Below are 16,381 nucleotides of genomic sequence, written 5' to 3'. Positions count from 1 at the left end.
TTTCTCACTGTAAATACTAGTGATCTTGTATTCTGACCAGTAAATGCACCAGACCATTACTTACCCTAATATTGGACTCAATGATTGATGGATCATCACAAATGGACTCCACATAGAACAATTTGTATTCCATTTCTCGTACAACCTTATCAAATATCAGTCTTCGTCTGAGCATTGTTGTGTTGGTGGCATCAAAAACCTGTGGAAGGAAGAAAACAAATTACAATTAGGAATCACAGAAGTACACATCTGATTATCTGATATGGAATATTGACACATCATGTGGCATACTGACTTAATCCCTTCCATACTGAGACACATTTTTACCATGATATTTGTGTATGATTAAACCATTTTATTGCCATTATGAAGGGTCTATGAAGGTCAAAGATTAATGGAAACAGTCTTTACTATCTTAATCTTCCACATAAGTTTCTGAAGCAAAATGAATATGAAAATGCATCATGGTACTGAAGGGGTTAACACAGTAACACCTGCCTGATCCAGACTTTAATCAAGAAACCAATATCATATAAATCAACATACAGTTTTCTACTATAACTCTGTAATATAGACTAGCAGTGATCTATTCAAATGCAGTATGGTGGTTCACAAGACTATCTCTTTCCATCAAGGTGTGTGTGAATGTGTAGTGGTTTGTCTGGGCCACTCTGAGTGAAAATTACCCATTACATGCACTCATTATATGTATTTCATGTTATTTGCAATTTTATCTGAATTTTTATAAGAATTCTTACATTCCAAAAATGTTGATTAAAAAGCAGCTGAGGAAATAGTGAAACTCTGTGGTCCTAATGCAGCATTCACCTTATCCCTGGCATCACTGAACAGTGGGATGATGTCAGTCTTTCATCTCCAAACATGTGCTCTCTAAACCTGAATAGGCTACTCTAAAGCACCCAATCATCACACCAGTCTACATTGCTCGTCTGAACTGTCACTATTTGTCTCAGTCATGCTAGCCATACAACCAAACACAACAGAGAGGGAAGAAGGAAATAGTCATAAATATCTCCTTAAAAAAAATAATAAAAAAAAAAGAGACAAAAAGTAAAGAAAGCGTCTCTGGTTAGGGAAAATGTGGCATAATTGGAGTTCTTCAGTTTATTCCCAGACTGGTTGGTGGATTGAGCTTACCTAGTTGATGGGAAGAGCTGATTAGTGCCCCGGTAAGGTATACCAGACTCACAAAATCTTTTCACAACTACGTTCCACCAAGTGCAAAAAACACAACATAATATGAGAGAACGTACATGTGTATGGTGTGGATAAGCTCTCCATGCAGTGTAAGGACACACACATGTACATTCTGAAGGTAACTTAATACTAACCTTACCAACACATCACTACTCACCGCTACTTCTCCATTCTCAGTTTCTAGCCACTCGCACACATCTTCTAAGGCATCCAGAGCACACCTCTGCCGCAAGGCCATTGCCTCCTCGTTGTCACTCCGGAAAAAGTTATGGTTTTTGTACATCTGGGTAACTCGACGTCGGTACTCCCCCAAGTTGAAAACTGAAGGAGAGGAAAACAGTATGAACCATGCTAAAGTAGTAAAGCCAGAAAACTCGCCATAACTACATAAATCTGTCTACAGAAAGGATAACACAGAACCACCTTCGGTGCATACCTACCAGCAACTCCATATAGTACTGGTTGACTCCAGACACAAGCATTAAGAATGACTTGACATCATGCCAGAGCAACAACTTTGCTTTCCTTATTACTCTTGAGAACACAATAATGCCTGACTTAATTTCACCAAGATACTAAATCTTAAAATGCTCTGCATTTTAAAAGCTAACCTTTAGTCTTGATTCCAATCCAATTGAGATATCGTGTGAGTTTCTTGGCCATGTACGTTTTGCCCCTGGCTGGAAGGCCCACCATCACTATCACATGTGGTGTGTTCACATAGTTCGCACGTTCTCCTGTAATACAGAAATTTTCACATGACAACAATTCAACAATTCAATGTAAATGCTTAACATCATCTTACATTATTCAGATATAAGTATTAGTATTTAGAATTATTTGACACCTTACAATTGTCACAATCAGGATCCATGTGCTTCACTATATCTGTTCTCTAAATACCAGCAACACCTCATCCCACTATGCATCATATACAATGGTTGTATTTTATACCAAACATGCATGCCTCAACCTTCTGAATCACTTGAAATATGAAGACCTGCCTAATGAACCATATATACTTTTTTTAATTAAACTGTGTGATTAAGCTGGATAATAAACACAAAAATAGTTTTCTCACTCACCATTTTCCATACGAGAATATCGATAACTGAGCCGTCTGTATGGGAACATTTTTAAGAAGGCAACAGAAATTCTTGCTTGACAAAATGGACAAAATTGAACAGATGAGATTTATTACAACAAGCAGAGCCTGTATGATCTGTCACCTCCACACAGTGCCACCTTAGCTGACAAATGAGTCTCATATAGCACCTACAAGTACTTAAGGGCTATCTTTATCATGACCTCAATAGATAAATGAAATCTATGCTATAAGTGATCTTGTTCATATTATACTGCTACCACATGCATTTATCTAATATCTTTTCATTAAAAAATATACCTGCAGCTTTCCTTTAAACACTGATGTATAGCCACCATAAAGGTAGCTCTGGGTAATGCAGTATAATGAACCTTGGATTCTGGATTGTTACTTATAAAGAGCTTTGTTCTCATCTAATAGTATGGATTTTTTATAATAATTCTGTGTTTTGCTGGATCTCACACAGTGACTGGAGGTACAAAGATCTTACCTGATGACTTATAGTACAAATTATGATACCATCACACACACACACACACACACACACACACACACACACACACACACACTATGAATGGAGTAAGAAGTGGAAATTAGAGTTCAATGCCAAGAAATGTCACGTAATGGAACTAAGAAAGAGCAAAAGAAGACCAGTTTGGAATTATTTGATGGGAAAGGAACAAATAATGAAGACTAAAGAGGAAAAAGATCTGGGAGTGATTATACAGGAAAATCTGAACCCTGTAAAACACATGAGCAAGATATTTGGAATATCATATAAAATGTTGACTAATATAAGAATGGCATTTCAATTCATGGACAACGATATAATGAAAAAAATCATCACAAGCATGATACATCCTAAGCTGGAATATGCAGTTGTGGTGTGGTCTCCGAGCTCTAAAAAAGATATGAGAAGATTAGAACGGATACAGAAGATTGCCACAAAGATAGTGTTGGAACTAAAAGACCTAACATATGAAGAACAGCTGAAGGAAATGGGACTACCAACCTTACAAGATAGACGAGAACAACGAAACCTAATAACAATGTACAAGATAGTCAACAGCATTGAAAAGATAGACAAGGAAGATCTGGTGCTGGTGACAGAAGATGGAAGGACAAGCGGTCATGTAAAGAAGATCAGGATGAGGCAGTGTGTGAAGGATATTGGAAAATACAGTTTTCCACACAGAATGGTGGAGCAATGGAATGCATTGAATAATGAAATTGTTACAGCACATAATGTGCATAACTTTAAGGAAAAATTGAATAAATGGAGACATGGAGACAGGACACTATGAGCCCCGCTCAAACCCTGCACAATACAACTAAGTAAATACACACACGTGCACACACACACACACACAGGGTGAATAGAAAAGAAGACTGTGAGGTGCTACAACAAGACTTGGATAAAATAGACGAATGGTCACTCACATGGGAAATGGAATTAATACAAAAAAGTGCAGCATATTAGAATTTGGAATGAGCAAAAGAAGGCCAAAGAGAGTTTACTCAATGGGGAATGAAGAAATTAAGAAGTCTGAAGAAAAAGATTTAGGAGTAACCATTGTGGATAACTTGTCACCAGAAAAACAAATAAATAGAATTACAGGAAATGCCTATGAACTTTTAAGAAATATAAAGGTTGCATTCACTTATAGATGAAGATATGATAAAAGAAAAAAACTTAACAACTCTAATACATCCAAAATTAGAATATATAGCTACATTATGGTCACCAAACAAAAAGAAACATAAAGAAACTAGAGAGAATACAGAAGGCAGCAACAAATCTTCCCCCAAGTTTAGGTGAACATTCATATGAAGAAAGGCTACGAATACTATGGTACATCTTACAATTTTAGAACAGAAGACAAAGAAGATATCTTATAGCAGTGTACAAAGCAATGAATGGACTGGAAAAATTAGTTAGAGAAGACTTATTAATCTGGGACAACAGTGACACAAGAGGACATGGAAAGAAATTAAGAAAGGACAACTGCAGAAGAGATATCAAGAGGTGTGGAATGGTTTAGATAAGAGTCATTGAAGCAAAAACAACCAATAAGTTCAAAGAAATGTTGGATTTGCATAGATATGGAGACGGCACAGCACGAGCATAGCTCTTTTCCTGTATGTTAGAATTAGGTAAATACAACTAAGTAAATACACACACACACACACACACACACACACACACACACACACACACACACACACACAGTAAAAAGTTTGCACAAATTTACAGAATAGTTGGATAAATGTAGATATGGAGACAGGTCACTATGAGACCTGGTTGAACCATGTAATATACAACTATGTAAATACACACACACACACACACACACACACACACACACACACACCAAAAAACTGCATACCTCTAATTGGGAAGGGCTTATTTTTGGTGAGAAAACTTGTTGACAAGGAGGAAGGCGTTGCACCTTCACTCTCAGAAAGCCACATGCCTCCATTGGCCTGCCTCTGCTCTGCTCGACCTCCACGACCACACACACACCCAGGGGTGTCTGGAATGTCCATCTCTTGTTGTTTGTGTCTGTCAAGGGTGAGAGGTAGTGTTAAGTCATAAATTACCAAATACTAAAATATATAACTTGTGGCCTTTTGAAAAACAATAGTAAATCTACACTACTGGATAAAGAATATACATATGTTGCTATTATCAGAAACACATACGTACGTACTTTTTTATCTTGGTAAACTAGGTATCGGGGACTGCATTTCCTGCTTTGAATGTGTAAGTTCACCAATAACAAACACATGAATACAAACACTTTGAAGATAACTTAATGTACCAGTAAGAATGGAAGACTACATGTTAATGAAAGATAAGTGCCTATGAAAGCACAATGCAAGGACAGGCAAGGCTGACTGTCACATATCACTTGGTCTTTGATAATTAAGGCATAACTAGTAACATTCTGGATTTGTGTTGCCATAAATGTCCTCACACATGTTCATTCCACCATAAAGGCACTTCTCACTGTGAATGTACCCCAACTTCAGATCAATTTTCAAGTTCCAACAAGGAATAGAGCAAATCATCATCAGCTGCATAAAGAAAGGACTATAACAAGATAAGATAACTGCATATACATAATTCTTACTTAAACTTGATGATATCCATGTTAAGTGACATTTCAAAATAATAGAATATAAAGATGATCATGAGTTTGCCTAACTGAAGCATTCATTTCTCAATCTTTAACCAATACATTGTTAATCAACACATTATACAATATATATGCTGCTTTGATAGCTTTTTTTCACATTTTTTTCTTGGTAAAATATTTTCTTCATCCTAAAAACAAAGTGAAATTGCAATTATATGGGTACCACACAGAAAAAAAGTTAATTACATGGCATTTCTTCTGGCTGTGCAAAAAAATATAACTGTACTGTCAACAGACATTCCCCATCACTCTGCTGCCTTCATCAACTATCATTGCACTACTAGTTCAAGATATAGCCAAGGAACCCCTGACCAACATATCCCGGCAACATTCTCACCACAATACGTTCATTTATATGCGAGTATAAGGTTCCCTGCTCCACTGACCCAACTAAATACCCAGGCAGCTGTGAAAATGATAAACAGATAACTTTTATCAAAATAACACAGTACCTACTTACCGAGACTCTAATTGCTATCTCCTTACAGCACCCCCTCCCCAACCACCTTCCCCCGCTCTACGGTACTTTCGCTGCACGTCACAAAGAAGGAAGTCTGCGGTAAGGAAGTACGTAAATGCCAAATAACCAGACACTATCAGCTGGACCTGCCCCAATGTTGCACCTCCGCCTCATTACTGACGGGCAAGCTTCTGCTACAGTTCAGTGATTGCAAAGTGATAAATAGTCTCCCCTGACCTTATTCACCCGTGGCTGCAGCGGTGGCATAGGACACCATCACCACGCACAGTGCGAGGCAGCAGCGCAATCTGCGGCTCAGCAATCGACCAGGTGAGACTGTTTGTTGACACCTGGTGGTGGTCTGAGTGAGGTGTGTCTTTGCAACGGAGACTTTCATAAGACTCAATCTTCTTGTTTCCAGACCAATGACTGTTATACTACTATTACTACTACTACTACTACCACTGCTGCTACTACTACTACTACTACTACTACTACTACTACTACCACCACCCCCCCACCACCACATCTACTACTACATACTACAACTACTACTACTGGGTACTTCCTAGTCTTCTACTACTACTACTACTACTACTACTACTACTATTACTGGGTACTTTCTAGTCTTCTACTATCACTACTACTACTATTACCTACTTACCTACCGCTACTACTACTATTACTAATGCTAATACTAGGTATTATAGTACATTATACTACTGTATTTTGTATTCATGAATTAATTCGACGCAGAGCTTACGAGCATGAATAAAAAATAATAATGCAAAAGTATGATACTCATTAATATGGTATTTCTATATTATATGTGCACAATTGACAAAATGATAATAATGATTTAATAATAATAATAATAATAATAATAATAATAATAATAATAATAATAATAATAATAATAATAATATTGTTGCTGTTAGAATACTACAACAAATATTCCTACATATTATCTATAAGTATAATCATATATTAACATACTTCCCCCTCCTTGAACCTGCTGCGCCAGTAATACAAGTAAAATGTGAGGTCGAGGTCACCGCCTCATCGGGGCCTCAGTCAGGTTAGGTGAGTGTTGCGTTCACCATGACCTGATCACGATGAGTCGAGTTCTTTTTATTGTCATTATGACGTAGAAAATACATTTCTTACTCATGTCCGTCCAAATCATCTGCTAAATATAGTCATACATGATATACTTGGCTACTGTATAACTACAATTAAGTTCAGAAATTTTTCTTGCCAACTCTTAAATATTTGACACGTTTCTTTACCGGCTTATAATATATAGATGTAAGTATAACAATTCATCTTGACAGATATTATAACATTCACGTCAAAACTATATTCATTGTCTATTTATCATTTACATATGTACTATATCACAGAAGTTACACAATGCAATTGTACAAAAAATGGAAGAGCAGAGCTGCACCTACTGAACCTTTGACACCATAGCTGCCATGGAAGACTGGTTTGCTCATAGAGTAAAAAAGACAAGTTACATGCCTTTCAGAAAGACATATCAGAGCTAGACCAATGATAGTGTTGTAATATCATACTGAAAGTTTGGGTCCAATCTCAAACATACCCATGTATTACACATTCTCTCGTGATGTAATGCGTGTTATGATGGGCTGTCTGAGTGTTCGCGGGTGCTCTAATGCTCTGTTATTCCTGGGGTAGCAGCATGGAAGTTCCTGTGGTTCTGAGGGAGATGTTCATGATTCCAGAGATAGCATAACAAATACTCCGCATGACCAATGGTGAAAGACAATCATGAGAACAGGGTTTATCATCATCAAAGTCGGCGACAAAAGTCCTAATGGCAGCCCAAACCCTTTCAAAATACGGGCCTAGCTTATCCTGTCATTATCTCATCCTGTTCTTAACCTTCCTCCTTCCAGTTCTGCCGCTAAGCTTCCTCGGGGAAAGGAAAGTGTCTATAAGGTTCTTGACGATACATTATGGAAACTCGGAGATGTATATTGCAATACTAGTAGTCTTACGAAATCTCGACTTACGTCATCACTTTCCCCGTAAGGTTGGCCCCACCCCTTCCTAGGAGGAAGAGGACCCTGCACTTCCCTACTCCCTCATACGGCCACGAAGTCATGAGTCTAATAATACACACAAATAACTTTAACATTAATATCCTCTGTGTAACATCATGATAAAGCAAGAAAGTGAACAACCTTGAGTGGAATTCGGTGTGCTGGTCTCTGGTAGATACTGAAAACATTATACGTACATTAATAGCCTATTCTAAATCTCATATCATAATACAAGAATAGAAAATGTAACATCATAGATTCACTACATATCGCACCGCGGCGTGACATTTATCTTTGCATAATTTCAGTTTCGGGTTTCGGAATAGTAATGTAAAATCCAAGGCCAGCGGACACACACACACACACACACCTAATTACACACGCCCGGTAGCTCAGTGGTTAGAGCGCTGGCTTCACAAGCCAGAGGACCGGGGTTCGATTCCCCGCCTGGGTGGAGATATTTGGGTGTGTCTCCTTTCACGTGTAGCCCCTGTTCACCTAGCAGTGAGTAGGTACGGGATGTAAATCGAGGAGTTGTGACCTTGTTGTCCCGGTGTGTGGTGTGTGCCTGGTCTCAGGCCTATCCAAAGATTGGAAATAATGAGCTCTGAGCTCGCTCCGTAGGGTAACGTCTGGCTGTCTCGTCAGAGACTGCAGCAGATCAAACAAACAAACAGTGAAACACACACACACACACATACACTAAGGAATATTGGATTAGCATTTCACTACATGGACAAAGAAATGATAAAGAAATAGATAAGTACTACAATAAGACCCAGATTGGAATATGCAGGAGTAGTGTGGACCCCTCATAAAAAGAAACACATAAGGAACTTGGAGAGACTACAAAAAATGGCTACAAGAATGGTTCCAGAATTTGAAGGGATGACATGAGAAGAGACTAAAGGCTATGGATCTACCAACCCTGGAACAGAGAAGGGAGAGAGGGGATCTGATACAAGTTTATAAATTGATCAACGGAATGGACCAAGTGGATAATGAGAAACTGATCCTGAGAGAAGAATATGACATTCGAAGCACAAGATCGCATAGTAAAATGCTGAGAAAGGGAAGATGTCTGAGAGATGTTAAAAAATATAGTTTCCCACAAAGATGTATTGAGACTTGGAACAGTTTGAGTGAAGAAGTGGTGTCAGCAAAGAGTGTGCATAGTTCTAAAGAAAAATTGGATAAGTGTAGATATGGAGACGGGGCCACACGAGCATAAAGCCCAGGCCCTGAAAAACTACAACTAGGTAAATACAACTAGGTAAATACACACACACACACACACACACACACACACACACACACACACACACACACACACACACAGGCACATAGGGAAGTAGACACAACAGCATTATTCGAGAAGTAATCCGGTATATTTTCTCTTTTACCTTGTTGAGCACAAAAACTGTAGTGCTGTTCACTTCTTTTCCTCCTTGTTTCCCTATCCGACTGAGAAATATCAAGTTGGGTGACCAGTGCTTGTCTGTGCAGTCACCCATTATACAAGCAAGTAGTAATTTCAACGACTGCGAAAATATTCTGATATAATGGCGGGTTCACACTTGTCAACATGCGACTGAAATTGCAAGCCAGTAGAGTTTCCGACAGGAAAAACCAGGCGCAAAACTAGACTAATATGTTGGTCTTGTTCAGTCGATTTGCGACTTTGTTTACGTTGTGACGTCACGGAGAAAGGTTTGAAAATGTGGTGTCCATGTAGAGAAGATTTTGGAGTTGGTGAGGGAAAAAGAGCACATCTGGGATCCTAAAAGTTAATTCTACAGCAAAAAGCTTAAAGAGTAAAGTTTACGCTTTACGCTTCGATGAGATAGCTGCCATTCCTCGATGACTGCTTTCCTCCATGCAGGACGTTGTTAGAGGTCAGGATTGAATACTTGTGATGATTTAATTTGATCTCAATCATCATCGTCACCAGAGGAAGACATCTTGTAGGGTAGTTGTTTGCTTACATTCACTTCCCGCCAACCAACTGATACTTCCCAGTCCCTGTGTGTGAACGTGTTCCGACTAGAAGGACTCAGTCGATATTTCTAGTGACTTGCAATTGCAATTTCAGTCACATGTTGACATGTGAACCCACCTTAAGTCAATGCTACAAATGAACTATTCCATAAAGGGCCCAATACTCAAAGTTTTCGAGTTTTTATCTCTACTTTTCTTCTCAATATAGACTAATCTCTTAGAAGTTTATGGGGATTTCACTTGTTTTCAAGATTCTAGCGATGGGTTAACAAGGCTTTCACCATCAATAGGAGAAAAAAGCAAAAAAAAAAAAAAAACATGAGGATCCAAACTGCAACCCTCGAAAATTGGCCGTAAAAGAATGCGGAACATCTGGTAACACGGATCCTTGACACACCATACGTCTCCTTTCTTGTTATGCAATGTGTTTTAGGGTTAGTTCTCTGACTACCAAGTATGCTGGGTAGAGGACATGCGTTAGTTGCATGATGTATATACACGTACTAGAAGCGTGAAGGCTCAGACCCTCCCTGAAGGACACATTACACATTCTACTCGTAATCTACAGTACCATTAATGTTAAATCAACGGTACCGTTAATCATTATATCCATTGGAGACATGCTCCAACAAAATTTCTAACCTGCGCGCTCAAGACGCTGACAATTATCTGTCAATGAGCGAAAAATAATGTCATAGCTCCCTGAACAAGAGGATGGATGACATGGTGAGTATGTGTATGGTGTGTGAACGATTAAAGTCCCAGTCTTACCAAAGGCGCAAGCCATCATGCGCGGTCAAGAGTCCAGTACATGCTACAAAAAAAAACGTGATGAAATTTCTCTCTCTCTCTCTCTCTCTCTCTCTCTCTCTCTCTCCGTGGCCTAAATGTTGCTTACCATGATGAAATGTGCAACAATGATATAATAAATATACATGTTAATATCAAAACATTTCACTGTGTACCTACCTTCAACACTCCTCCATCTATTCACTGCATGCTAAGCTTAACTTTCCCTTGATGTGTCTCACCATCATTCTTACTCCAACCTCCTTCAATGTGTACTAATGCGCAGCAGAGTACAAAACAATGTTCTAGCACCCCTCTCTCAAGGTCACTCACCCCCAACACACATACAGAAAAAAATATCCCCGGTTTCTCAATGCCATACCTTCGTCACCCATGCGACCCCCTCGTGCTCACTGACCTTGAAGACAGCAGGGTACGCAGCAGCAGTACTTGACACTCGTTGCTAGGTCTCCAGCACTACTGTTGCACCAATGATTGAAATATTACGACAAACGCCAGACGATGCTCTCTCTCTCTCTCTCTCTCTCTCTCTCTCTCTCTCTCTCTCTCTCTCTCTCATGTGCTGTACTCGTGATCGTGAGGTGCTCCTCTCTCCCCAGACAGAACTTTGAATTTCTATGAGCAAATCAATACGCTAGATCTCTCTTTTTCTGCTTTAAAATCGTGAACGGTTACGTCGTAATCTTTATAGTACCTTTGAGTTCCTGGCTGTAATGTTGTTCACGAGTGCCTATGGTATGCAATGAACCAGTAAACATACAAACAAAACAACTCATCAAGCTTCATACACCAGCTAGCCAGCTTGTCAAGGTCATCGCCAGCATCTTAGCAACACAGTACTTGCCCTCTTGTCGGCTAGACTTCCTTGACCACATGTAACTTCGAAACACAGGACCTCCTTGACCCTAAGTTTCTTGCCACTATAAATAAAAGATGTTTAAGTTCAACTAGCGCTTTCAAGAACACTGACATTATTTTTATGATAGTTTAAGCTGTTAAACCCTTTCCTAGCGATGGAAAACAATCAACAAAAAAGTAATATATGAAATCTTTATAACCATCTACAAGAAAGTGAGGAGACGAAGAAGAAAAGAAACACTTCCACTTTCTATCCAGTTTAAAGATTGGATCTGACTGTCGGACAAGTAGAGAGATTTCACAATGATTAGTAATTAAGGAAAGTTATATCAAATAGTAGCCAAGGAATCTGCATCATTACAGGGGAGAACACTCGTGAGAACCAGGCTAATCGTTTTTTTTTTTTAATAACTCGTTATGTGAAAACCAGTGGCGTATTAAGACAAATTTACATGAGACGACACCTGAAAATGCCGTCCCCGAAAAAATAAATATGTGAGATTTGGTATAATATACTTGTTTATCATGTATACATATATTATGCTATGCATACATGAACTTTAAATCAATATTTTGCGCTCCTTAATCTTTGCAAGGTTTAAAATAATGGTGTGAACATCAATATTCTCAGTAGCCTCACTTGTGCTGCCCCTGAGAAATGGGCCCGTCCGTTCACCCCCTTATCACATTATATATATATATATATATATATATATATATATATATATATATATATATATATATATATATATATATATATATTTACGCCAATAGTGAAAAAAAAGTTTTTCATAGGTACGATAGTTAACAGAGTGAAGACGCAATTCCCTAAACTTTTCATTTCGGTAATATTTATCCTGGAACAGAGCAAAAGCTTGGAAAACCCCGTCCAACACTTACATGGGAATGGAACTCCTGGCTCATCATCGAGGCGTGTTTTGCGTGCTCTGAAACATTCTGTCCAAATCTCGAGTTGCAGTGACATTTTTTTTTTTTCTAAGTGTTTCTTCGGTTTTAGTGACAGACTGACAAAATTTTCAGATTATAAATAGGAGAGATACACTCGAGAACCCGGTTAATCACTCGTGTGGCTTTTCAAAATAGCCGTTGTTGAGAGAGCAAAACGTTTATCAATACGGTTCCAGATTTTTTTTCATAACAGATGTAAATCATTATTTTTCAAGATATCCTAACCTAACCTAATCTAACAAGATGAACAGTGATATAACCATGCTTGCTTCTTTTCGATTTTACAGTTGTCCCAGTTAATGCATTGTCTGTGACATGTACTACCTGTCTCTTTTACTTTCAACCCCACGTGAGGTGACATGTCAACTCCCGTTACGTCGAAATAAACCCGTGCTGTGAAGAGAGGAACGGTTACAATGCTTCTGTATCCAAGAAGCCACACACGCTCCAAGACTTGTCATTGTCAATTACGTTCTGAATATAGTAAATTGTTCCAAAGAAAGTTGTCTAATAATAATAATGGTAATAATGCATCACTATATACAAAATACATGGAAGTTAAGACACAATGGCTAATAAGAAAATAAATAAATTTGAAAATTAAGAATATTAAATGAAAAATGTTTCTTTTATCTCGAAACATACTGCAATCTGAAATACTACGTAAATTCAACTTTTATTTGTCTAATGTATCAATGTTTAATACTGTGTACTTGGAATAAAAACTAAGGACGTACATTCGTTTCACGTACAGCAAACACTGTCGCTGTCCACGTGACCAGCCACACTACGATTGCTGTCAGTGATAAGGAATGGTGAACGTTGTAATCTCTATCACTGAAAGTTCTTACACTTGTACATGTAGTGATAACGTAAAGTGAATATAGAATGATTTTATCAGACTCACTCTCTCTCTCTCTCTCTCTCTCTCTCTCTCTCTCTCTCTCTCTCTCTCATGGATACCAAGTCATCTGAGGTGACGCAGTAAACATTGTCATACACTTTATGCTTCCTGACTTGATGCCTCCTGATATCGTGGATGGCTGACAGGTCTCCGAGAACTTGCAGTCAATTGTTGTATAATTTTGATGAACCGTTCTTTGTAGTGTTGCATCACACATCGTTAACCAATCACTTCACCTTCAAAATAATTCACACAAACCATACACAATGTTTTGCGACAGGCTCATAGGTGAACTTTATTATATACCTCAAACATTTATCATAAAATTGCTTCATTAACCTACTCAACAAGACTTGCGCCTCCTACCTCATCTCCCCTCACCCTGCCTCACCTCACCTCCTCGCCGGCGAGTTTGTAAACTAACTTTACGTCTGTTGTCTCAATAATTTCTCTCCATTCATTGTCTCGCTAATGTTACGTATTTTCCCCACATTTCTAAGAATGACCATTGATTCATTAATAACTTGTATACATTCTTCAAACCACTGCTATATTCAATAGAAAGTTTTCTTCTCTCGCTTGATTAACCAATTAACTTATTAAAATAGTTTAGAGTATTAATTCGAAAGACAAGATTTACCATAAGGGGTGATGGGGCATTTGAAACCTTCAAGTCCCTGTAGTTTTAATGTTCCTCAGAACCAGGGGTGTGGAGTCGAGTCGGAATCGGTGTCCGAGTCGGGGAGTCGAAGAGTCGGCTACTTTTGGCCGGAGTCGGAGTCGGAGTCGGAATTGGAGTCAGAGTCGGAGTCGGAGTCGGTAAAAATATGAGCAACTCAGACTCCTTTATGTGATAAATTTTCGAGTAAAGATTCCACTTCATGGAGATTGAAGATTCCTACAAATTGGGAGAAATTGACTTTGTGGAGGATGTGTCCAATCAAGCACTACATATAAAGATAATTTTTATCAATTTATGATAATTATATAACCGTCAAGTACACTTTTATTATGGATTGACTCGAAAACATGTAAGTATTGATTCTCTTAACTTTCGTCTTTTTTGGGTGTGGCAACTAGCGGGCTTTCTGCTTAATCTTTTCCCTTGGCCACCATCCCTCATGTAAAAAAAAAAAAAAAAAAATGTACTGGAAAAAAAAAAAAAAAAAAAAACGGAGTCGGAGTCGCAACCTTTAAATTTCCTGGAGTCGGAGTCGGAGTCGCAACATTTAAATTTCCTGGAGTCGGAGTCGCAACATTTAAATTTCCTGGAGTCGGAGTCGGAGTCGCAACATTTAAATTTCCTGGAGTCGGAGTCGGAGTCGCAACATTTAAATTTCCTGGAGTCGGAGTCGGAGTCGCAACATTTAAATTTCCTGGAGTCGGAGTCGGAGTCGCAACATTTAAATTTCCTGGAGTCGGAGTCGCAACATTTAAATTTCCTGGAGTCGGAGTCGGAGTCGCAACATTTAAATTTCCTGGAGTCGGAGTCGGAGTCGGAGTCAGACTTTTGAAAATCCGACTCCTCAGCCGTGCTCAGAACAATGTTCAAGTTATGGATCATTAACGTTAGTGACTTGATAGACACCGTGGTCATTCTATTTACTTTGTATCTGAGCTGGAATGCTACAAATGTGTAGGCGATTGAGTCATTTGCATGTGGAAAATTATACAAAAATACGATCACTATTGTGTATTCTTCGACTTAACACTTCAAGCTCGATTATTCATTCATTGCCTCCATTTGTTGGGTATTTAAATATTTATTGACCTTGTGTTTATAATATCTGAGGTATTCTGTTTTCTGGAACAATTTTTTTTTCTTTTTAGTATGCCAGGAAAATGTTGATTTTCACAATCTATTATCTGCCATTACTATCATCATTGTGATTATTGCCGGTATGAAAACATTGACAAAACAACCATGTTGGCCTGTACTAATGGAGATCGTGTCAACTCAGCCAGGTTCTCTCCTATCACTGACCTTCAAATTTTTTATCACGTATTTTAAATCACCTTTGGGCCATATTTAGAGGTCGCAGTTATCATTTTTGTCGATTTTTCCTGGATGTTTTTATCACTGATGGTGTGGAATCCGTCAAACTGACAGTGCCATTATAAAAACACCCCTGAAAACTGACAAGATAAGACGTCCAGCCTCCCCTGGTCTGCGATGCGTCCCCGGAACTGGATATCATGAGTTTCCCTACAACAGTGTAGAGAGGCATTTAATAACATACTGCGCGCTCAAGGTGAACACACCCAGCACAACGTTCTCCCAAAAAATTTCGAGGTCTTTATAAAATCTGTCCATAATGGGAAAAATCGTCTTAATACAAAGCATTTTATTATACCGCCCCCGATGAACAGAGTGACAGCAAGAGTGGCTCCAAGATCACCTGAGTAAGTGTAGTGAGTGTGTCACGCAGTGACCGCGGGCAGAGCATAAGGGTCTAATCAGATAGTCGGAAAATCCCCTAAAGAGAATGCATCATCTAGGTCACGTGTCGAAATTCAAGCTGCTGTTCTCAAGGTCACTTGCATAGTTGAGGACACTACTTTCAGAAGGTGGAAGAAAATGTCAACCTGTTTGTAGTGCTGTTGGTATTTCCTCTCACACCTCTGCTGTCTATTTTATCTTCTTTATAATAAAAGGGATAACAAGAAGAATTTCTATTATTCCACAGCTTCAAGGAAGAAGTAGAGGCACGTGCACGATAGCAGGTGAAAAATTCCGCGAGTCCCACCAGGGCCACCACAAAAACCTCTCACGGTGATAACGGGCTCAGC

General features: G+C 38.7%; 1 protein-coding gene across 5 annotated transcripts in view; it reads right to left on the bottom strand.

Moving 5' to 3' along the window:
* Window positions 1-16,381, bottom strand: part of LOC123519613 (6-phosphofructo-2-kinase/fructose-2,6-bisphosphatase-like) — a 40,058-nt gene that overhangs the window by 23,119 nt on the left and 558 nt on the right. For 4 of the 5 annotated variants that reach the window (XM_045281039.1, XM_045281041.1, XM_045281043.1 and 1 more), the window contains exons 2-5: window positions 4,711-4,886; window positions 1,830-1,955; window positions 1,376-1,539; window positions 65-199 (exon numbers count right to left, since the gene is read on the bottom strand). In XM_045281039.1, coding sequence (XP_045136974.1) covers window positions 65-199; window positions 1,376-1,539; window positions 1,830-1,955; window positions 4,711-4,886 — 601 coding nt within the window. Of the gene's footprint in view, window positions 1-64; window positions 200-1,375; window positions 1,540-1,829; window positions 1,956-4,710; window positions 4,887-6,220; window positions 6,366-16,381 lie in introns of those variants that run through there. The other variant, XM_045281042.1, reaches the window with a different exon arrangement.

This window comes from Portunus trituberculatus, chromosome 45 (genome assembly GCF_017591435.1).
Source record: "Portunus trituberculatus isolate SZX2019 chromosome 45, ASM1759143v1, whole genome shotgun sequence".
Classification (NCBI taxonomy): domain Eukaryota; kingdom Metazoa; phylum Arthropoda; class Malacostraca; order Decapoda; family Portunidae; genus Portunus; species Portunus trituberculatus.
Note: the sequence above shows the minus strand (reverse complement) of the source record. Positions and strands in the feature narration are given on the sequence as shown.